The sequence below is a fragment of the Cetorhinus maximus genome, chromosome 27, assembly GCF_964194155.1.
Source record: "Cetorhinus maximus chromosome 27, sCetMax3.hap1.1, whole genome shotgun sequence".
Taxonomy (NCBI): domain Eukaryota; kingdom Metazoa; phylum Chordata; class Chondrichthyes; order Lamniformes; family Cetorhinidae; genus Cetorhinus; species Cetorhinus maximus.
In genome coordinates, this window is record NC_135905.1 from 2,502,199 (window position 1) to 2,527,592 (window position 25,394).

The following is a 25,394-nucleotide window of genomic DNA, read 5'->3' on the forward strand; positions in this document are numbered from 1 at the left end:
TCCTGGAACAAAGTGCCCAGGTAACTCTTCCCCCTCCCTGATGCCCCACAGTGTTTGCAACTCAAGACTTCAGCTCAGCAACTCTGAGCCAAAGTTGCCTAAGCTGCAGGCACTTGCTCCAGATGTGGCTGCCTGGGATTGCAGTGCATTCCACAGATACCCACTTGCAGTCACGGCACACCACCAGCCCTGCGTTTCTGTCCAACCGTACTTATTTAATTAGTCAATTAGTTAATAATTAACACAGATAAAGTATTAGAAAGTTGCACTCACCGAGCTTGGAGGCAAAGGAAGAAAACTCACTAACTACCGGAGGCTGAAAAAAAGGAGCATTTCTTTGCCCCTGTGTCCCTCATTCACACCTGAACCAAATTCCCAGCTCCTCACCCAATCCACGTCTCCCTCAGGCCTGGTCTGGTGTCCGCGCTCCCCTTGCTGAAGATTAGGAAATAGTGTTTGACACCCAGCCCACAGAAAGATCCAGAGAGGGACCTGGCACACTCAGCAATGCTGACTGAAGAAGAAGGAGAAATTGCTGAAGTATATAAGCATTTTTATTTAACAGTGTTCACAAAAGGAATGGGGGGGAATGGAGAAATAGCGGAATTGGGACACAGTTTTGAAGGTGAATGGCGACAGAAACATTTCAAAATCACAAGAGAGGACATGTCGGCAGCTAAGGCTCCTGGTAACCTTCAACCAAGGGTCACATGACTGCAAATTGTCTTGTGGATGTTTTTCAGGGCTTACCGGGCCCTGGTCAGGGTCAACACAACCACCTAGAATGAGCTTGTGGATGGAAAGGCTTTGTTTCAAAGGCGAATGGTTCAGGGAGATGCAGAGAAGGATGGGTGGGAAGTGGGAGGGCTGAGTGGGCCGGGGGAGATGTCGGAAAGTTGCATTAATATTACACCTTTCACTGCCTCAGGACATCCCATCATCAAACCAAGGTGAACTGTCAAATTTGAGAGCTGTAAACCTCACCCATGTTGTTAGGATAATGTGTGATACTATGATAAGGGTTTAAATGGGGCAGCATTTTCAGGGACGTGAGTTAACATGAGGCAGCGAGCATAGCTTTTAGAGTGGGATATACTGCTTCATTGGATTTCCTAGAGAAGACAGACCAGGTGGCTGGGAGAGAGAGACAGTGGCTGTTGTCAACTTGAATTTCAAGGTGTCACATATAGAACACATTTCAGTCACATACACAAAACATGTTTCAGAGTCTGCCTGGCATCAGTCTGAATTCTTCCTGTATATCTTACCATTCATCCCACTCGTGCTTTTGTCTGTCCCTCATAAAATATAAGGAAAATATTTGCTAAACTGAAGCTTAAGCTACAGTTCTGATGTTTATAAAGCTTGGGTTAAAGTCTGAATAACAGGGTGAGCTCAATTTGTCCATCTGGTTTACCAGCCACTCGAAAAAGCTGCCTGGATTTTCTGTGTTTCTTTGATAGTTTTAGAATGATTTTGATCTCTTTTTTCCATTTTAATTGCACTACCCCTGTTTTATCCGCACCCCCCCCCACCCCCCACCCCACCACCTTCACGTTATTAGCTCCCAAAGCACTGTGTCTGCGAGAATGGGTCAGGTTCCGGTCAGCTGCAGTTCACCTCCGCTGCTGAGTCGGGCCTAGCTTGTACTCTGAGGCCTCCCATTTCCCTAACACTGAGTGTATAAGAGGCAGAAACAGACTTCCACCCAGGTACGAGATCCCACTGACACCTCTCTGCATTTCCCCCTAGCTGAGGGGCCGGGTGGGTGGGTCGGGTGTACATTGGGAACTATAGAATTCAGCTGTTGAGGTGCTGCAGGGTATCTGGAATCCAGGCCTTCCCTCTAGCTTCATCCTTGTAAAAGCCATAGACGGTGAAGTTATGAAGCCTTTAAGTTCAGTGCTCCAGAGTGAGCAGAGTTTCTACAGAAAACATTCTTTCTCTCATTCTAATAACGATTGGCTGACATGTTAGTGTGTTCTGCCACTCCCACACTCCAGGCTGGACTTCAACCTCTTGCTCACTGACAGACTGATTCCCGGGTGGTGCTGACTGTGCCCTCGCTCGCTGACCCGGCTCCTCTTTGACCCACACACCCCCCGCCCCTGCCCCCGGCCGCTTGATTCTCGATCTCACAGCCGGACGGAGAAAACCTTCCTATTGCAGCTGGAGCCCGGGGGGGGTGGGAGGGTAGTGAGGGGGTGAGGAGTGGGGGGAATACACAACCCAAACTGTGCTCCACAAATACTGGGAAAAAAAATTAAAAATGCACATTTGTTGCACTGTTTTAGTATTATTTTATTTTGTTGCATATTTGGCGATCCAGAGGGTGGTGAGAATGTGGAACTCGCTACCACTGAGAGTGGCTGAGGTGAATACAATAGAGCATTGAGGGGGAAGTTGGATAAACCCACAAGGCAGAAATGAACAGAAGGAAATGCCAACAAAGTGAAATGAAGAGGGGTGGGAGGAGGCTTGAGTGGAACATAAACACTGGCACAGACCAGGATAGCTGCAGGTTCCTGTATCGGTGCTGTAAACCTGGTCTGTAATCCTGTGACATGTGCATTTAATTGATCCGTGTGCATTTGTCTCTCTCTATTGGGGAAGTCCGATGGTAACTCTGATCCATTCATGGAAACCGCTTTAGATTTTCATAGACTGGTTCAGCTGGTGCTTGGTCCAGCTGGTCAGACCTGGGCTCCAGCATCTTATTACAGCCTGCTTCTGTCCGGCTGGGCTTCACGGGCTCAGCTTCTTTCTGTGAAACATTGACATACACAGCTTCGTTGATGGTGTTACAGTACACCTGCAAAACAACAAGGTCAACATTACACCAAACTCCTTCACCACTGAGGGGTCTCTTTATTTCATTGAACAAGGCCAGGCAGATTTCCTTCTTTGTCCCTGTCAACTTTCTCCGTCTCTCTCCTGAGTGCAGGAATTACTTTGAGGTTTCATGCTGTCCTCACTCATGTCAGTCAGAACAGTGAGTGTCGATAATCCATTCAATTGCTCGCTAACCCCCTGCCCCCTCTCCCGCCACTCCCCTCCGCACACCTCACCCACACACTCCATAACACCCAGGCAGGAATCAAGGAATGTTCTAGCACAGGAACAGGCCAATCGGCCCACCAAACCTGGTCAACGCTTTTTACAGCATCAATCGCCCAATCTCCCATCATTTCACTGGACTCCTTATTGTCCCTCTTTTTCAAACAACGTGCTTTTTTAAAGGAACTATGGACTCTGCCACAGAGAGACTCAAACCTGTGACAGTCTCTCCTGGAATTATAGAATCTTACAGAGCCAAATGAGGCCATACAGCCCATCAGGCAGGTGCTGATTCTTTGACAGAACTATCCAATTAGCTCCATGTCTCTCCTTTTTCCTTTAGCCTGACGATTTTTTCCTTTTCGAGTATTTATCCAATTCCCTTTTTGATAATCACATCTCCTCTGGTTACTTGCCTCCTGCCACTGAAACATTTCCACATATTTACTCTTATCAAAAGCCCTCTCATTTTGAACACCTCCATTAAATCTCCTCTTAACCTTCTCTGCTCAAAGGAGAACAATCCCAGCTTCTCAGGTTTACACCTCATCCCTCAGGCCATCCTCATCTGCATCTACTCCACAACCTTGACATCTTTCCTGAAGTGTGGTGCCCAGAGTAGAACACAATCCTACAGCAGGGCTCTAACGAGTGCTTTATAAATGGTCAGTGCAAATTCCTTCCTTCTCAATAACTCTATGTCTAAGCCCAAGTGCCCATGTGCCTTGTTAATGGTATTTTAACCTGTGACACTATACTTCAGTGGCTGACAAAGGATCTGTGGCTATTTGTCCTCATCTGACCCCATGTAAACCAGACCAGGAAAGGACTATGACTGACCACAGGACAGTGACTGATCATAGGACAGAGACTGACTGCAGGACAGGCTCTGACCGCAGGTCAGCGACTGACCACAGGACAGTGATGTCCACAGGACAGTGACTGATCATAGGACAGAGACTGACTGCAGGACCGAGACTGACCGCACGATAGCGACTGACCACATGACAGCTACTGACTGCAGGACAGCGACTGACCACAGGACAGCGGCTAACTACAGGGCAGAGACTTACAGCAGGACAGTGACTGACCACAAGACAGCGGCTAACCACAGGGCAGAGACTGACCACAGGACAGTGACCGACCACAGGACAGCGACTGACCACAGGACAGTGACCGACCATAGGACAGTGACCGACCACAGGACAGTGACTGACCATAGGACAGTGACCGACCACAGGACAGTGACTGGCCACAGGGCAGAGACTGACCACAGGACAGTGACTGACTACAGAACAGTGGCTAACCACAGGACAGCGACTGACCACAGGACAGATACTGACCACAGGACAGTGACTGACTGCAGGACAATTACTGAGAACAGGACAGATACTGACCACAGGACAGCTACTTACAGCAGGGCAGAGACTGACCATAGGACAGGGACTGACCACAGGACAGAGGCTTGCCACAGGACAGCGACTGACCGCAGGACAGTGACTTACCACAGGACAGTGACCGATTACAGGACTGTTACTGTCCACAGTATAGTGACTGACCACAGGAGAGTGACTGACCATAGGACAGCCACTGACCACATGACATTGACTAACCACAGGACAGGGACTGACTGCAGGACAGTGACCGACCTTTTGGTAGCAACTGACCTCAGGACAGTTACTGACCGCAGGACAGAGACTGACCGCAGGACAGTGATGAACACAGGACATCGACTGACCATAGGACAGAGACTGACTGCAGGGCAGTGACTGACCGCAGGACAGAGACTGACCACAGGACAGTCACTGACCGCAGGACAGCCACTGACCATGGGACAGCCGCTGACTGCAGGACATCGACTGACCGCAAGACAGCGACTGATCACAGGACAGCGACTGACCACAGGACAGTGATTGACCACAGGACAGCGACTGACCAGAGGACAGTTACTGACCACAGGACAGCCACTGACCATGGGACAGCCACTGACTGCAGCACATTTACTGACCACAGGACAGAAACTGACCACAGGATGGTGATTGACCACAGGAAAGCAACTGACCACAGGACAATGATTGTCTACAGGCCAGCAAATGACCACAGGACAGTGACTGACCATAGGACAGCGACTGACTGCAGGACTGCGAATGACCGCAGGACAGTGACTGACCACAGGACAGCGACTGACCATAGGACAGCGACTGACTGCAGGACAGTGACTGACCACAGGACAGTGACTGACCATAGGACAGCGACGGACTGCAGGACTGCAAATGACCACAGGACAGTGACTGACCGCAGGACAGTGACTGATCGCAGGACACCTACTTACAGCAGGTCAGCAACTGACCACAGGATGGTGATTGACCACACGACAGCGACTGACCACAGGTCAGCAACTGACCACAGGATGGTGATTGACCACACGACAGCGACTGACCACAGGACAGCAACTGACCACAGGACAGTGATTGTCCACAGGCCAGCGATTCACCACAGGACAGCGACTGACCACAGGACAGCGACTGACCGCAGGACAGCGACTGACCGCAGGACAGCGACTGACCGCAGGACAGTGACTGACCACAGGACAGCGACTGACCGCAGGACAGTGACTGACCACAGGACAGCGACTTACAGCAGGGCAGTGACTGACCACAGGACAGCGACTTACAGCAGGGCAGTGACTGACTATAAGACAGTGGCTGACCACAGGACAGAGACTGACCACATGACAGTGACCGACCGCAGGACAGTGACTGACCACAGGACAGCGACTTACAGCAGGGCAGTGACCAACCACAGGACAGTGGCTGACCACAGGTCAATGACTGACCACATGACAGTGACTGACCACAGGACAGTGACCGACCACAGGACAGCGACTGACTGCAGGACAATTACTGAGAACAGGACAGATACTGACCACAGGACAGCTACTTACAGCAGGGCAGAGACTGACCATAGGACACGGACTGACCACAGGACAGAGGCTTGCCACAGGATAGCGACTGACCACAGGACAGTGATTGACCACAGGACAGCCACTGACCATGGGACAGCCACTGACTGCAGCACATTTACTGACCACAGGACATAAACTGACCACAGGATGGTGACTGACCACAGGAAAGCAACTGACCACAGGACAATGATTGTCTACAGGCCAGCAAATGACCACAGGACAGTGACTGACCATAGGACAGCGACTGACTGCAGGACTGCGAATGACCACAGGACAGTGACTGACCGCAGGACTGCAAATGACCACAGGACAGTGACTGACCATAGGACTGCAAATGACCGCAGGACAGTGACTGACCATAGGACAGTGACTGACCACAGGATGGTGATTGACCACAGGACAGTGACTGACCACAGGTCAGCAACTGACCACAGGATGGTGATTGACCACAAGACAGTGACTGACCACAGGTCAGCAACTGACCACAGGATGGTGATTGACCACAGGACAGTGACTGACCACAGGTCAGCAACTGACCACAGGATGGTGATTGACCACAGGACAGTGACTGACCACAGGACAGCGACTGACTGCAGGACTGCGAATGACTGCAGGACAGTGACTGACCATAGGACTGTGAATGATCACAGGACAGCGACTGACCACAGGACAGCGACTGACCGCAGGACAGCAACTGACAACAGGACAGTGATTGTCCACAGGCCAGCGATTCACCACAGGACAGCGACTGACCACAGGACAGTGACTAACCACAGGACAGTGACTGACCACAGGACAGTGACTGACCACAGGACAGTGACTGACCACAGGACAGTGACTAACCACAGGACAGTGACCGAACACAGGACAGTGACTGACTGCAGGACAATTACTGAGAACAGGACAGATACTGACCACAGGACAGCTACTTACAGCAGGGCAGAGACTGACCATAGGACAGGGACTGACCACAGGACAGAGGCTTGCCACAGGACAGCGACTGACCACAGGACAGTGACTTACCGCAGGACAGTGACCGTTTACAGGACATTTACTGTCCACAGTATAGCGACTGACCACAGGAGAGTGACTGACCATAGGACAGCCACATGACATTGACTAACCACAGGACAGGGACTGACTGCAGGACAGTGACCGACCTTTTGGTAGCAACTGACCTCAGGACAGTTACTGACCGCAGGACAGAGACTGACCGCAGGACAGTGATGAACACAGGACATCGACTGACCATAGGACAGAGACTGACTGCAGGGTAGCGGCTGAACACAGGACAGTGTCTGACCACAGGGTAGTCACTGACTGCAGGACAGTGACTGACCGCAGGACTGCAAATGACCACAGGACAGTGACTGACCATAGGACAGCGACTGACTGCAGGACTGCGAATGACCGCAGGACAGTGACTGACCGCAGGACTGCAAATGACCACAGGACAGTGACTGACCACAGGACAGTGACTGACCATAGGACAGCGACTGACTGCAGGACTGCGAATGACCGCAGGACAGTGACTGACCATAGGACTGTGAATGATCACAGGACATCTACTTACAGCAGGTCAGCAACTGACCACAGGATGGTGATTGACCACAGGACAGTGACTGACCACAGGTCAGCAACTGACAACAGGACAGTGATTGTCCACAGGCCAGCGATTCACCACAGGACAGCAACTGACCACAGGACAGCAACTGACCACAGGACAGTGACTGACCACAGGACAGTGACTGACCACAGGACAGCGACTGACCACAGGACAGTGACTGACCACAGGACAGCAACTGACCACAGGACAGTGACTGACCGCAGGACAGCTACTTACAGCAGGACAGTGACTGACTATAAGACAGTGGTTGACCACAGGACAAAGATTGACCACAGGACAGTGACCGAACACAGGACAGCAACTGACCACAGGACAGTGACCGACCACAGGACAGTGACTGACCACAGGACAGTGACCGACCACAGGACAGTGACTGACCACAGGACAGTGACCGAACACAGGACAGCGACTGACTGCAGGACAATTACTGAGAACAGGACAGTGACTGACCGCAGGACAGTGACTGACCGCAGGACAGTGACTGACCACAGGACAGTGACTGACCACAGGACAGCTACTTACAGCAGGACAGTGACTGACTATAAGACAGTGGTTGACCACAGGACAAAGATTGACCACAGGACAGTGACCGAACACAGGACAGTGACCGACCACAGGACAGTGACTGACCACAGGACAGTGATCGAACACAGGACAGTGACCGACCACAGGACAGTGACTGACCACAGGACAGTGACCGACCACAGGACAGTGACCGAACACAGGACAGTGACTGACCGCAGGACAGTGACCGACCACAGGACAGCTACTTACAGCAGGACAGTGACTGACTATAAGACAGTGGTTGACCACAGGACAAAGATTGACCACAGGACAGTGACCGAACACAGGACAGTGACTGACCACAGGACAGTGACTGACCACAGGACAGTGACCGACCACAGGACAGCGACTGACCACAGGACAGTGACTGACTGCAGGACAATTACTGAGAACAGGACAGATACTGACCACAGGACAGATACTGACCACAGGACAGAGACTGACCACAGGACAGTGACTGACTGCAGGACAATTACTGAGAACAGGACAGATACTGACCACAGGACAGCTACTTACAGCAGGGCAGAGACTGACCACAGGACAGGGACTGACCACAGGACAGTGACTGACCATAGGACAGGGACTGACCACAGGACAGAGGCTTGCCACAGGATAGCGACTGACCACAGGACAGCGACTTACCGCAGGACAGTGACCGTTTACAGGACATTTACTGTCCACAGTATAGCGACTGACCACAGGAGAGTGACTGACCATAGGACAGGGACTGACTGCAGGACAGTGACCGACCTTTTGGTAGCAACTGACCACAGGACAGCGACTGACCGCAGGACAGAGACTGACTGCAGGACAGTGATGAACACAGGACAGTGATGAACACAGGACATCGACTGACCATAGGTCGGTGACTGACCACAGGACAGCGACTGACCACAGGACAGTGTCTGACCACAAGACAATGACTGACCGCAGGAGAGAGACTGACCACAGGACAGAGACTTGCCACAGGACAGCCTCTGACCACAGGACATTTACTGACCACAGGACAGCGACTGACCACAGGACAGCGACTGACCGCAGGACAGTGACTGAGAACTGAACAGATACTGACCACAGGACAGCTACTTACAGCAGGGCAGAGACTGACCATAGGACAGTGACTGACCATAGGATAGAGACTGACCATAAGAAAGCGGCTGACCACAGGGCAGAGACTGACCACAGGACCGTGACCGACCACAGGACAGCGACTGACCACAGGACAGCGACTGACCACAGGACAGTGACCGACCACAGAACAGAGACTGACCACAGGTCAATGACCGACCACAGGACAGCGACTGACCACAGGACAGTGACCGACCACAAAACAGAGACTGACCACAGGTCAGTGACCGACCACAGGACAGTGACTGAGAACTGAACAGATACTGACCACAGGACAGCTACTTACAGCAGGGCAGAGACTGACCATAGGACAGTGACTGACCATAGGATAGAGACTGACCATAAGAAAGCGGCTGACCACAGGGCAGAGACTGACCACAGGACCGTGACCGACCACAGGACAGCGACTGACCACAGGACAGTGACCAACCACAGAACAGAGACTGACCACAGGTCAATGACCGACCACAGGACAGTGACTGACCATAGGACAGAGACTGACCACAGGACAGAGGCTTGCCACAGGACAGCAACTGACCACAGGATGGCAACTGACCATAGGACAGCGACCGATTACAGGACTGTTACTGTCCACAGTATAGTGACTGACCACAGGAGAGTGATTGACCATAGACAGCCACTGACCACACGACATTGACTAACCACAGGACAGGGACTGACTGCAGGACAGTGACCGACCTTTTGGCAGCAACTGACCACAGGACAGTTACTGACCGCAGGACAGAGACTGACTGCAGGACAGTGATGAACACAGGACATCGACTGACCATAGGACAGAGACTGACCGCAGGGCAGCGACTAAACACAGGACAATGTCTGACCACAGGGTAGTCACTGACCGCGGGACAGTCACTGACCACGGGACAAAGACTGACCGCAGGACAGCCACTGACCACAGGATGGTGATTGACCACAGGACAGCGACTGACCACAGGACAGCGACTGACCACAGGACAGTGTCTGACCACAAGACAGCGACTGACTGCAGGACTGTAAATGACCACAGGACAGCGACTGACCACAGGACAGCGACTGATCATAGGACACCTACTTACAACAGGTCAGCACCTGACCACAGGATGGTGATTGACCACAGGCCAGCGATTCACCACAGGACAGCAACTGACCGCAGGACAGCGACTGACCGCAGGACAGCGACTGACCACAGGACAGCGACTGACCGCAGGACAGCGACTGACCACAGGACAGCGACTGACCACAGGACAGTGACTTACAGCAGGACAGTGACTGACCACAAGACAGTGGCTGACCACAGACAGCGACTGACCACAGGACAGCGACTGACCACAGGACAGTGACTGAGAACGGGACAGATACTGACCACAGGACAGCTACTTACAGCAGGGCAGAGACTGACCATAGGACAGGGACTGACCACAGGACAGTGACTGACCATAGGACAGTGACTGACCATAGGACAGCGACTGACCACAGGACAGAGACTGACCATAGGACAACGACTGACCACAGGACAGAGACTGACCATAGGACAGCGACTGACCACAGGACAGCGACTGACCACAGGACAGTGACTGAGAACGGGACAGATACTGACCACAGGACAGCTACTTACAGCAGGGCAGAGACTGACCATAGGACAGGGACTGACCACAGGACAGTGACTGACCATAGGACAGTGACTGACCATAGGACAGCGACTGACCACAGGACAGAGACTGACCATAGGACAGCGACTGACCACAGGACAGTGACTGAGAACGGGACAGATACTGACCACAGGACAGCTACTTACAGCAGGGCAGAGACTGACCATAGGACAGTGACTGACCATAGGATAGAGACTGACCACAGGACAGAGACTGACCACAGGACAGCTACTTACAGCAGGGCAGAGACTGACCACAGGACAGTGACTGACCATAGGATAGAGACTGACCACAGGACAGCGACTGACCACAGGACAGTGACTTACCGCAGGACAGCGACCGATTACAGGACTGTTACTGTCCACAGTATAGTGACTGACCACAGGGGAATGACTGACCATAGGACAGCCACTGACCACACGACATTGACTAACCACAGGACAGGGACTGACTGCAGGACAGTGACCGACCTTTTGACAGCAACTGACCTCAGGACAGTTACTGACCGCAGGACAGAGACTGACCGCAGGACAGTGATGAACACAGGACATTGACTGACCATAGGACAGAGACTGACCGCAGGGCAGTGACTGAACACAGGATAGTGTCTGACCACAGGGCAGTCACTGACCACAGGACAGCCACTGACCATGGGACAGCCACTGACTGTAGGACAGAGACTGACCGCAGGACAGCGACTGACCGCAGGACAGAGACTACCACAGGACAGAGACTTGCCACAGGACAGCCACTGACCACAGGACAGTTAATGACCACAGGACAGTGATGAACACAGGACATCGACTGACCATAGGACAGAGACTGACCGCAGGGCAGCGACTAAACACAGGACAGTGTCTGACCACAGGGTAGTCACTGACCGCAGGACAGCCACTGATCATGGGACAAAGACTGACCGCAGGACAGCCACTGACCACAGGATTGTGATTGACCACAGGACAGCGACTGACCACAGGACAGCGTCTGACCACAAGACAGCGATTGACCGCAGGACAGAGACTGAACACAGGACAGAGACTTGCCACAGGACAGCCACTGACCACAGGACAGAGACTGACCACAGGACAGTGACTGACCGCAGGACATTTACTGACCACAGGATAGCGACTGACCACAGGACATTTACTGACCACAGGACAGCAGGACATTTACTGACCACAGGACAGAGACTGACCACAGGACAGTGACTGACCGCAGGACATTTACTGACCACAGGATAGCGACTGACCACAGGACATTTACTGACCACAGGACAGCAGGACATTTACTGACCACAGGACAGTGTCTGACCACAAGACAGCGACTGACTGCAGGACCGAGACTGACCACAGGACAGAGACTTGCCACAGGACAGTGACTGACCGCAGGACAGCCACTGACCACAGGTCATTTACTGACGACAGAAAAGTGACTGACCGCAGGACAGCGACTGACCGCAGGACATTTACTGACCACAGCACAGCTACTTATAGAAAGACGGTGACTGACCACAGGACAGCGACTGACCGCAGGACATTTACTGACCACAGCACAGCTACTTATAGAAAGACGGTGACTGACCACAGGACAGCGACTGACCGCAGGACATTTACTGGTCACAGCACAGCTACTTACAGAAAGACGGTGACTGACCACAGGACAGCGACTGACCGCAGGACATTTACTGGTCACAGGGCATTTACTGACCACAGGACAGAGACTGACCATAGGACAGTGACTGACCACAGGACAGAGGCTGATCACAGGACAGTGACTGACCACAGGACAGTGGCTGACCGTAGGTCGGTGACTGACCACAGGACAGCGACTGACCACAGGGCAGTGGCTGACTGCAGGACAGTTACTGACCATAGGACATCGACTGACCACAGGACAGCGACTGACCACAGGACAGTGACTTACCGCAGGACAGCGACCGATTGCAGGACTGTTACTGTCCACAGTATAGCGACTGACCACAGGAGAGTGACTGACCATAGGACAGCCACTGACCACACATGTTGACTAAGCACAGGACAGGGACTGACTGCAGGACAGTGACCGACCTTTTGGCAGCAACTGAGCACAGGACAGCCACTGACCGCAGGACAGAGACTGACCACAGGACAGTGACTGACTGCAGGACAGCCACTGACCACAGGACATTAACTGACCACAGGACAGCGACTTACCGCAGGACAGCGACTGACCGTAAGACATTTACTGACCACAGGACAGTTACTGACCACAAGACAATGACTGACCACAGGACAAAGACTGACCACAGGATGGTGATTGATCACAGGACAGTGACTGACCACAGGACAGCAACTGACCACAGGACATTTACTGACCACAGGACAGTTACTGACCACAAGACAATGACTGACCACAGGACAAAGACTGACCGCAGGACAAAGACTGACCACAGGCAGGATGGTGATTGATCACAGGACAGTGACTGACCACAGGACAGCAACTGACCACAGGACATTTACTGACTACAGGACAGTTACTGACCACAAGACAATGACTGACCACAGGACAAAGACTGACCACAGGACAAAGACTGACCACAGGATGGTGATTGATCACAGGACAGCGACTGACCACAGGACAGCGACTGACCACAGGACAGCAACTGACCACAGGACAGTTACTGACCTCAAGACAATGACTGACCACAGGACAAAGACTGACCGCAGGACAGAGACTTGCCACAGGACAGCCACTGACAGCAGGACATTTACTGACCACAGGACAGCTGCTTACAGCAAGACGGTGACTGACCGCAGGACAGTGACTGACCGCAGGACATTTACTGACCATAGGACAGCAGGGCATTTACTGACCACAGGACAGTGACTGACCGCAGGACAAAGACTGACCGCAGGACAGCCACTGACCACAGGACAGCAACTGACGACAGGACAGTGATTGTCCACAGGCCAGCGATTCACCACAGGACAGTGACTGACCACAGGACAGCGACTTACAGCAGGACAGTTGCTTTGGCAGATAATGTGAAGGTAAACCCGAAGGGTTTCTACAAGTATGTTAAGAGTAAAAGGATAGTAAGGGACACAATTGGTCCCCTTGAAGATCAGAGTGGTCGTCTATGTGTGGAGCGTCACGAGATGGGGGAGATCTTAAACAGTTTTTTTGCATCAGTATTTACTCAGGAAACTGGCATAGTGGATAAGGAAGGAAGGGAAACAAGCAGTAGTTTCATGGAACATATAGAGATTAAAGAGGAGGAGGTTCTTGCTGCCTTACAGCGAATAAAGGTAGATAAATCCCCCGGGCCTGACATGATATTCCCTCGGACCTTGAGGGAGACGTGTAGAAATTGCAGGGGCCCTGGCAGAAATATTTAAAATGTCCTTAGCCACGGGTGAGGTGCCGGAGGATTGGAGGGTAGCTCATGTTGTTCCGTTGTTTAAAAAAGGCTCCAAAAATAAACCAGGTAATTACAGGCCAGTGAGCCTGACGTCAGTAGTAGGTAAATTATTGGAAGGTGTTCTGAGAGATCGGATATATAATTATTTGGACAGCCAAGGGCTGATTAAGGATAGTCAGCATGGCTTTGTGCGTGGTAGGTCGTGTTTAACGAACCTTGTAGAGTTTTTCGAGGAGGTTACCAAGAAATTAGATGAAGGAAAGGCTGTGGATGTTGTCTACATAGACTTTAGTAAGGCCTTTGACAAGGTCCCACATGGGAGGTTAGTTCAGAAGGTTCAGACACTTGGTATCCATGGAGAGGTTGTAAACTGGATTCGAAATTGACTGTGTGGGAGAAGACAGAGAGTGGTAGTGGATGATTGCTTCTCAGGCTGGAGGCCTGTGACTAGTGGTGTGCCTCAGGGATCTGTACTGGGACCATTGTTGTTTGTTGTCTATATCAATGATGTGGATGATAATGTGGTGAATTGGATCAGCAAGTTTGCTGATGACACTAAGATTGGAGGCGTTGTGGACAGTGAGGAAGGCTTTTAAAGCTTGCAGAGGGATCTGGACCAACTGGAAAAATGGGCCAGAAAATGGCAGATGGAATTTAATGCGGAAAAGTGTGAGGTGTTGCATTTTGGAAGGACAAACCAAGGTAGGACATACACAGTAAATGGTAGGGCACTGAGGAGTGCAGAGGAACAAAGGGATCTGGGAGTTCAGATACATAATTCCCTGAAAGTGGCGTCACAGGTAGACAGGGTTGTAAAGAAAGCTTTTGGCATACTGGCCTTCATAAATCAAAGTATTGAGTATAGGAGTTGGGATGTTACGGTGAGGTTGTATAAGACATTGGTGAGGCCAACTTTGGAGTATTGTGTGCAGTTCTGGTCGCCTAACTACAGGAAGGATATCAGTAAGATTGAGAGAGTGCAGAGAAGATTTACTAGGATGTTGCCGGGTCTTAAGGAGTTGAGTTACAGGGAAAGATTAAACAGGTTAGGACTTTATTCCTTGCAGCGTAGAAGAATGAGGGGAGATTTGATAGAAGTTTACAAAATTATGAGGGGTATAGACAGAGTAAATGTGAGTAGGCTCTTTCCAATTAGATTAGGAGAAATAAACACGAGAGGACATGGCCTTAGGGTGAAAGGGGAAAGGTTTAGGGGGAACATTAGGGGGAACTTCTTCACTCAGAGAGTGGTGAGAGTGTGGAACGAGCTACCATCTGACGTGGTAAATGCGGGCTCACTCTTAAGTTTTAAGAATAAATTAGATAGATACATGGATGGGAGAGGTCTGGAGGGTTATGGACTAGGTGCAGGTCAATGGGACTAGCGGAATAATATTTCGGCACAGACTAGAAGGGCCGAATGGCCTGTTTTCTGTGCTGTAGTATTCTATGGTTCTATGGTTCTATGGTTCTATGGACAGTGACTGACCACAAGACAGCGGCTGACCACAGGGCAGAGACGACCACAGGACAGTGACCGACCATAGAACAGTGACTGACCACAGGACAGTGACCGACCAGAGGACAGTGACCGACCACAGGACAGTTACTGAGAACAGGACAGATACTGACCACAGGACAGCTACTTACAGCAGGGCAGAGACTGACCATAGGACAGTGACTGACCATAGGACAGAGACTGACCACAGGACAGAGACTGACCACAGGACAATGACCAACCACAGGACAGCAACTGACCATAGGACAGTGACTGACCACAGGGCAGAGACTGACCACAGGACAGTGACCAACCACAGGACAGTGACCGACCACAGAACAGAGACTGACCACAGGACAGTGACCGACCACAGGACAGCGACTGACCACAGGACAGTGACCGACCACAGAACAGCGACTGACCACAGGACAGTGACCGACCACAGGACAGTGACTGACCACAGGTCAGTGACTGAGAACAGGACAGATGCTGACCACAGGACAGCTACTTACAGCAGGGCAGAGACTGACCATAGGACAGTGACTGACCATAGGACAGAGACTGACCACAGGACAGAGGCTTGCCACAGGACAGCAACTGACTACAGGCTGGCGACTTACCGCAGGACAGCGACCGATTACAGGACTGTTACTGTCCACAGTATAGCGACTGACCACAGGAGAGTGACTGACCATAGGACAGCGACTGACCACATGACATTGACTAACCACGGGACATGGACTGACTGCAGGACAGTGACCGACCTTTTGGTAGCAACTGACCTCAGGACAGTTACTGACCGCAGGACAGAGACTGACCGCAGGACAGTGATGAACACAGGACATCGACTGACCATAGGACAGAGACTGACTGCAGGGCAGCGACTGACCTCAGGACAGAGACTAACCACAGGACAGAGACTTGCCACAGGACAGCCACTGACCGCAGGACATTTACTGACCACAGGACAGCTACTTACAGCAAGACAGCCATTGACCTCAGGACACTTACTGACCACAGGACAGTTACTGACCACAAGACAATGACTGACCACAGGACAAAGACTGACCACAGGACAGCAAATGACCGCAGGACAGCAAATGACCACAGGATGGCGACTGACCATAGGACACCAACTGACCACAGGACAGTGATTGTCCAGAGGCCAGCAATTCACCACTGGACAGTGACTGACCGCAGGACAGCAACTGACCACAGGACAGTGATTGTCCAGAGGCCAGCAATTCACCACTGGACAGCGACTGACCGCAGGACAGCAACTGACCATAGGATGGCGACTGACCATAGGACAGCGACCGATTACAGGACTGTTACTGTCCAAAGTATAGCGACTGACCACGGGATAGTGACTGACCATAGACAGCCACTGACCACACACATTGACTAAGCACAGGACAGGGACTGACTGCAGGACAGAGATTGACTGCAGGGTAGTGACTGAACATAGGACAGAGACTGACCACAGGGCAGTCACTGACCACAGGACAGCCACGGACCATGGGACAGCCACTGACCATGGGACAACCACTGACTGCAGGAAAGAGACTGACTGCAGGACAGTGATGTACACAGGACATCGACTGACCATAGGTCGGTGACTGACCACAGGACAATGACTGACCACAGGACAGTGTCTGACCACAAGACAGCGACTGACCGCAGGACAGAGACTGACCACAGGACAGAGACTTGCCACAGGACAGCCACTGACCGCAGGACAGAGACTGACCACAGGACAGCGACTGACCGCAGGACAGCCACTGACCGCAGGACAGAGACTGACCACAGGACAGCGACTGACCGCAGGACAGCCACTGACCGCAGGACATTTACTGACCACAGGACAGCTACTTACAGCAAGACGGTGACTGACCGCAGGACAGCCACTGACCTCAGGACATTTACTGACCACAGGAAAGTTACTGACCACAAGACAATGACTGACCACAGGACAAAGACTGACAGCAGGACAAAGACTGACCACAGGATGGTGATTGACCACCGGACAGCAACTGACCACAGGGCAGTGATTGTCCAAAGGCCAGCGATTCACCACTGGCCAGCGACTGACTGCAGGACAGCAAATGACCACAGGATGGCGACTGACCATAGGACAGTGAATGACCACAGGACAGCTACTTACAGCAGGGCAGAGACTGACCGCAGGACAGTGACTGGCCAAGGGACAAATATTAAGTGCAGGATAGTGACTGACCATAGGACAGGGACTGACCACAGGACAGAGACTTGCCACAGGACAGCTACTTACAGCTGGTCTGCAACTGACCAAAGGTCGGTGACTGACCACAGGACAGTGACTGACCACAGGATGGTGACTGACCATAGGACAGCTACTTACTGCAGGTCAGCAACTGACCACAGGATGGTGACTGACCACAGGACAGTGACTGACCACAGGATGGTGACTGACCATAGGACAGCTACTTACTGCAGGTCAGCAACTGACTACAGGATGGTGATTGACCACAGGACAGTGACTGACCACAGGACTTCAACTGACCACAGGACAGTGACTGGCCACAGGACAGTGACCAACCACAGGACAGTGACTGACCACAGGACAGTGACTGACCACAGGACAGTGACTGACTGCAGGACAGTGACTGAGAACAGGACAGATACTGACCACAGGACAGTGACTGGCCACAGGACAGTGACCGACCACAGGACAGTGACTGACCACAGGACAGTGACCAACCACAGGACAGTGACCGACCACAGGACAGTTACTGACCACAGGACAGTGACTGACCACAGGACAGTGACCAACCACAGGACAGTGACCGACCACAGGACAGTTACTGACCACAGGACAGTGACTGGCCACAGGACAGTGACCGACCACAGGGCAGCGACTGACCACAGGACAGTGACCAACCACAGGACAGTGACCGACCACAGGACAGTTACTGACCACAGGACAGTGACTGACCACAGGACAGATACTGACCACAGGACAGCTACTTACAGCAGGGCAGAGACTGACCACAGGACAGGGACTGACCACAGGACAGTGACTGAGAACAGGACAGATACTGACCACAGGACAGCTACTTACAGCAGGGCAGAGACTGACCATAGGACAGTGACTGACCATAGGACAGCCACTGACTGCAGGACAGCCACTGACTGCAGGACATTTACTGACCACAGGACCGCGACTGACCGCAGGACAGTGTCTGACCATAGGACAGCCACTGACCTCAGGACATTTACTGACCACAGGACAGTGACGGACCACAAGTTAATGATTTACCATAGGACAAAGACTGACCACAGGACAGCCACTGACCACAGGATGGTGATTGACCGCAGGACAGCGACTGACCACAGGACAGCAACTGACCACAGGACAATGATTGTCCACAGGCCAGCGATTCACCACTGGACAGCAACTGGCCATAGGATTTTGACTGACCACAGAACAGCTACATACAGCAGGGCAGGGTCTGACCGCAGGACAGTGACTGGCCAAAGGACAGAGATTAAGTGCAGGGTAACGACTGACCATAGGACAAAGACTGACCACAGGACAGAGACTTGCCACAGGACAGCCACTTACAGCAGGTCAGCAACTGACCATAGGTTGGTGATTGACCACATGACAGAGACTGACCACAGAACAGTGACTGACTGCAGGACAGTGACTGAGAACAGGGCAGATACTGACCGCAGAACAGCTACTTACAGCAGGGCAGAGACTGACCATAGGACAGAGACTGACCACAGGACAGAGACTAACCACAGGACAGAGACTGACCACAGGACAGCCACTGACCGCAGTACATTTACTGACAACAGGACAGTGAGTGACCACCGAACAGCGACTGACCACAGACAGCTACTTGCAGCAAGACGGCGACTGACCACAGGACAGCGACTCACCATAGGACAGCCACTGACCACTGGACATTTACTGACCACAGGACAGTGACTGACCACAGGACTGTTACTAACCACAGGACGGCAACTGACCATAGGACGGCAACTGACCACAGGACAGCTATTTATAGCAGGTCAGCAACTGACCATAGGTCGGTGACTGACCACAGGACACCGATTGAAAGCAGGACAGTGTCTGACCACAAGACAGTGACTGACCACAGAACAGCGACTGACCACTGGACAGCTACTTACAGCAAGACGGTGGCTGACCACAGGACAGTTACTGACCACAGGACAGTGGCTGACCGCAGGACGGTGATTGACTGCAGGACATTTACTGACCACAGAACAGAGACTGACCACAGGACTGTTACTGGCCACAGGACAGTGTCTGACCACAAGACAGTGATTGACTGCAGGACAGTGACTAACCATAGGTCGGTGACTGACCACAGGACAGTGACTGACCGTAGGACAGTGTCTGACCACAGGACAGCGACTGACCGCAGGACAGCCACTGACCGCAGGATATTTACTGATCACAGGACAGTGACTGACCACAGGACCAAACTGACCACAGGACAGTGAATGACCGCAGCATGGTGACTGACCACAGGACAGCTACTGACTGCAGGACATTTACTGACCGCAGAACAGAGACTGACCACAGGACTGTTACTGGCCACAGGACAGTGTCTGACCACAAGACAGTGGTTGACCACAGGACAGTGACTGACCACAGGACAGCTACTTACAGCAAGACGGCGACTGACCACAGGACAGTGTCTGACCACAAGACAGTGGTTGACCACAGGACAGTGACTGACCACAGGACAGCTACTTACAGCAAGACGGCGACTGACCACAGGACAGTGACTGACCACAGGACAGCTACTTACAGCAAGACGGCGACTGACCACAGGACAGTGACTGACCACAGGACAGCTACTTACAGCAAGACGGCGACTGACCACAGGACAGTGACTGACCACAGGACAGCTACTTACAGCAAGACGGCGACTGACCACAGGACAGTGACTGATGCAGGATGGTGACTGACGCAGGATGGTGACTGACCATAGGACAGCTAATGACCACAGGACAAATACTGACCACAGGACATTTACTGACCACAGGACAGTGACTGACCATAGGTCGGTGACTGATCACAGAACAGTGACTGACCGTGGGACAGTGTCTTACCACAGGACAGCCACTGACCACAGGACAGCCACTGACCGCAGGATATTTACTGATCACAGGACAGTGACTGACCACAGGACCATACTGACCACAGGACAGCGAATGACCGCAGGATGGCGACTGACCACAGGACAGCTACTGACTGCAGGACATTTATTGATCGCAGGACAGTGACTGACCATAGGTCGGTGACTGACCACAGGACAGCGACTGATCACAGGACAGTGTCTGACCACAAGACAGTGACTGACTGCAGGACAGAGACTGACCACAGGACAGCAACTGACCACAGGACAGCTACTTACAGAAAGACGGCGACTGACCACAGGACAGCTACTGACCACAAGACAAATACTGACCGCAGGACATTTACTGACCACAGGACAGTGACTGACCATAGGTCGGTGACTGGCCACAGGACAGTGACTGACCGTAGGACAGTGTCTGATCACAAGACAGTGACTGACCACAGAAGTGCGACTGACCGCAGGGCAGCGACTGACCACAGGACAGCGACTGACCACAGAACGGCCACTAACCCCAGGATTTTTACTGACCACAGGACAGGGACTGACCACAGGACTCTGATTGTCCACAAGACAGCGATTCACCACAGGACAGTGACTGATCATAGGACAGCTACTTACAGCAGGTCAGCAACTGACCATAGGTTGGTGACTGACCGCAGGACAGTGTCTGACCACAGAACAGTGACTGACCACAGGACAGCTACTTACAGCAAGACGGCAACTGACCACAGGACAGCCACTGACTGCAGGATATTTACTGACCACAGGACAGTGACTGACCACAGGACCATACTGACCATAGGACAGCGACTAACTGCAGGGCTGCGAATGACCACAGGACAGCGACTGACCACAGCACAGCGACTGACCGCAGGACAGCTACTTACAGCAGGTCAGCAACTGACCACAGGATGGTGATTGGCCACAGGACAGCGACTGACCACAGGACAGCAACTGACCACAGGACAGTGATTGTCCACAGGCCAGTGATTCACCACAGAACAGTGACTGACCGCAGAACAGCAACTGACCACAGGACAGCTACTTACAGCAAGACGGCAACTGACCACCGGACAGTTACTGACCACAGGACAGTGACTGACCACAGGACGGCGACTGACCACAGGACAGCCACTGACCGCAGGACAAATACAGACCGCAGGACATTTACTGACCGCAGGACAGTGACTGACCATAGGTCGGTGACTGACCACAGAAGAGTGACTGATCACAGGACAGCGACTGACCGCAGAATGGCCACTGACCCCAGGATTTTTACTGACCGCAGGACAGAGACTGACCACAGGACAGTGATTGTCCACAAGACAGTGATTCACCACAGGACAGCGACTGATCATAGGTCAGTGACTGACCGCAGGACAGTGTCTGACCACAGGACAGCAACTGACCACAGGACAGCTACTTACAGCAAGACAGCAACTGACCATGGGACAGCCATTGACTGCAGGACAGCCACTGACCACAGGACATTTACTGACCACAGGACAGTGACCGACCACAGGACTGTTACTGACCACAGGACAGCGACTAACTGCAGGGCTGCGAATGACCACAGGACAGCGACTGACCGCAGGACAGTGACCGACCGGAGGACAGCTACTTACAGCAGGTCAGCAACTGACCACAGGATGGTGATTGACCACAGGACAGCAACTGACCACAGGACAGTGATTGTCCACAGGCCAGCGATTCACCACAGGACAGCGACTGACCACAGGACAGCGAATGACCGCAGGATGGTGACTGACCACAGGACAGCTACTGACCGCAGGACATTTACTGACTGCAGGACAGTGACTGAACATAGGTCGATGACTGACCACAGGACAGTGTCTGACCACAAGACAGTGACTGATCGCAGGACAGAGACTGACCACAGGACAGAGACTGATCACAGGACTGTTACTGACCACACGACAGTAACTGACCACAGGTCGATGACTGACCACAGGACAGTGACTGACCATAGAACAGTTACTGACCACAGGAGAGCAACTGGCCACAGGACAGCTAATTACAGCAAGATGGCAACTGACCACAGGACAGTTACTGACCGCAGGACAGCGACTGACCACAGGACAGTTACTGACCACAAGACAATTACTGACCACAGGACAGCTACTGACCACAGGACAATTACTGACCGGAGGACATTTACTGACCACAGGACAGTGACTGACCACAGGACCAAACTGACCACAGGACAGCGAATGACCACAGGACAGCTACTGACCACAGGACAGTGACTGACCGCAGGACAATTACTGACCGCAGGACATTTACTGACCACAGGACAGCAACTGACTGCAGGACAATTACTGACCGCATGACATTTACTGACCACAGGACAGCTACTGACCGCAGGACAATTACTGACTGCAGGACATTTACTGATCACAGGACAGTGACTGACCACAGGACCAAACTGACCACAGGACAGTGAATGACCGCAGGGCGGCGACTGACCACAGGACAGCTACTGACCGCAGGACATTTACTGACTGCAGGACAGTGACTGACCATAAGTCGATGACTGACCACAGGACAGTGTCTGACCACAGGACAGTGTCTGACCACAGGACAGTGTCTGACCACAGGACAGCAACTGACCACAGGACAGTGATTGTCCACAGGCCAGCGATTCACCACAGGACAGTGACTGACCGCAGGACTGTTACTGACCACAGGACAGTGTCTGACCGCAGGTCGATGACTGACCGCAGGACAGTGACTGACCACAGAACAGCAACTGACCACAGGACAGCTACTTACAGCAAGATGGCGACTGACCACAAGACATTTACTGACCGCAGGACAGTGTCTGACCATAGGTCGGTGACTGACCACAGGACAGTGACTGACCCTAGGACAGTGTCTGACCACAAGACAGCGATTGTCCACAGGACAGCGATTCACCACAGGACAGTGACTGATCATAGGACAGCGACTGACCGCTGGACAGTTACTGACCACAGGACAGCGACTGCCCAGATGTTGTGAAGAGGGAAGACTAGGGAACCAATCCAAGACTGAATTGTTTTGAAATCAACTTACCGGTTGGTCTGGAGTCTCATGAGCTGCAGCCTACAGGAGAGAGAGAAACAGGTTAGAATCTCAGTAAAGACGGGACAATCAGATTCATTCGCGTTAGGGTAAGTCATGTCAACTAATTTAGTTGAATATTTGAGGAGGTCACTAAAAAGGTGGATAAGGGAGTGTCTATGGATGTTATCTCTATAGATATCCAGAAAGCCAAAAGTAAAACTGAACGGCAAAAATTAGTAGCAAAGCTGAGAGAGAGAGCATGGAATTGGATGTGACCGTTTGACTTGGGTTAGAAATTGATTGGGAGGTAAAGGATGAAAGGGGACAGGAATTCCTGAAATGTGTGCAGGACTTACTAGACGAGCGTGTGTCCAGCCCCCTGAGGAAGGAAGCAGTGGTCAATGTGATGGAGTGGGCCAAGCGGAACATGTTTCAGTCCGAGAGCATTTGGGAAACAGCAGTTTGGTTTAGAGTAGCTATGCAAAATTGGCAATGGGCAATCAAATGTGGAAAAATACTGAACAGAAAGGGGGCTAAATCCAGTGAGATAAGAAATCTGGTCACGGTCAATTGGAAATGAAGGTTGGCAGCTAAATGAGCAATGAGAGACCTTCAAAGAAAATATGGCTGGTGCACAGATGAGACACATGAGATAGAAAGGGAGGGCACCTAAAGCCAGAGTTCCTTGGATGACGAGTGGTGCAGGAGTAGAGTTCAGTGGACACATTCAGCAAATTCCAGCGCAATCGTATCGAAAACTGTGGCTGTTTTGAAAAGCGATGTTCCCCTCTCCCCCCACCCCCGCCACTCCAAGATTTTTGCTCAGTCATTTGCACAGCATCGAACACAAAGCCTGCCACGAGCCAGAGCAATTGGACACAGTTTTAAAACATAACTCCGGTAAAAAGAATGTTGCTTTCAAAATATTCCTGGATATCTATAAGAGCAGTAACTCAGAAGTTTGATTAATGCAACTGAAAATGGATTGATTGCAAAAATATAGCCACTTATCATCACAGCGTCAGTCCATGTAAGCAACCCAATTTTAAATTACTGAAAATAAGATTTAAAACACAGGCAGAACTGTTAGCCCATTAGAATGGGTCACAGTAAATTAGTAAATTTAATTCATTGTAAACCTTTCAGCAAGTCCCCATTTACATTCTTACTTCCAAAGTGGAGGAGTTTCCAAACTGCGCTACAGCTGATACAAGAATAGGGAAGTGGGCTGAATGGACATCACTTTCAAGGAGGTGGCACAATGTCCAAACGGCCTTTTCC

The 25,394-nt window shown here is 51.9% G+C and overlaps 1 protein-coding gene across 1 annotated transcript in view; it reads right to left on the minus strand.

The window, feature by feature from the left end:
* Positions 1-2,282: 2,282 nt before the first annotated feature.
* LOC144668480 (uncharacterized) overlaps positions 2,283-25,394 on the minus strand; it is a 37,602-nt gene continuing 14,490 nt past the window's right edge. Inside the window, exons 5-6 of the mRNA XM_078530513.1 lie at positions 24,123-24,152; positions 2,283-2,812 (exon numbers count right to left, since the gene is read on the minus strand). Of these exons, the coding sequence (XP_078386639.1) occupies positions 2,636-2,812; positions 24,123-24,152 (207 nt within the window). The 3' untranslated portion in view covers positions 2,283-2,635. The remainder of the gene's footprint in view (positions 2,813-24,122; positions 24,153-25,394) is intronic.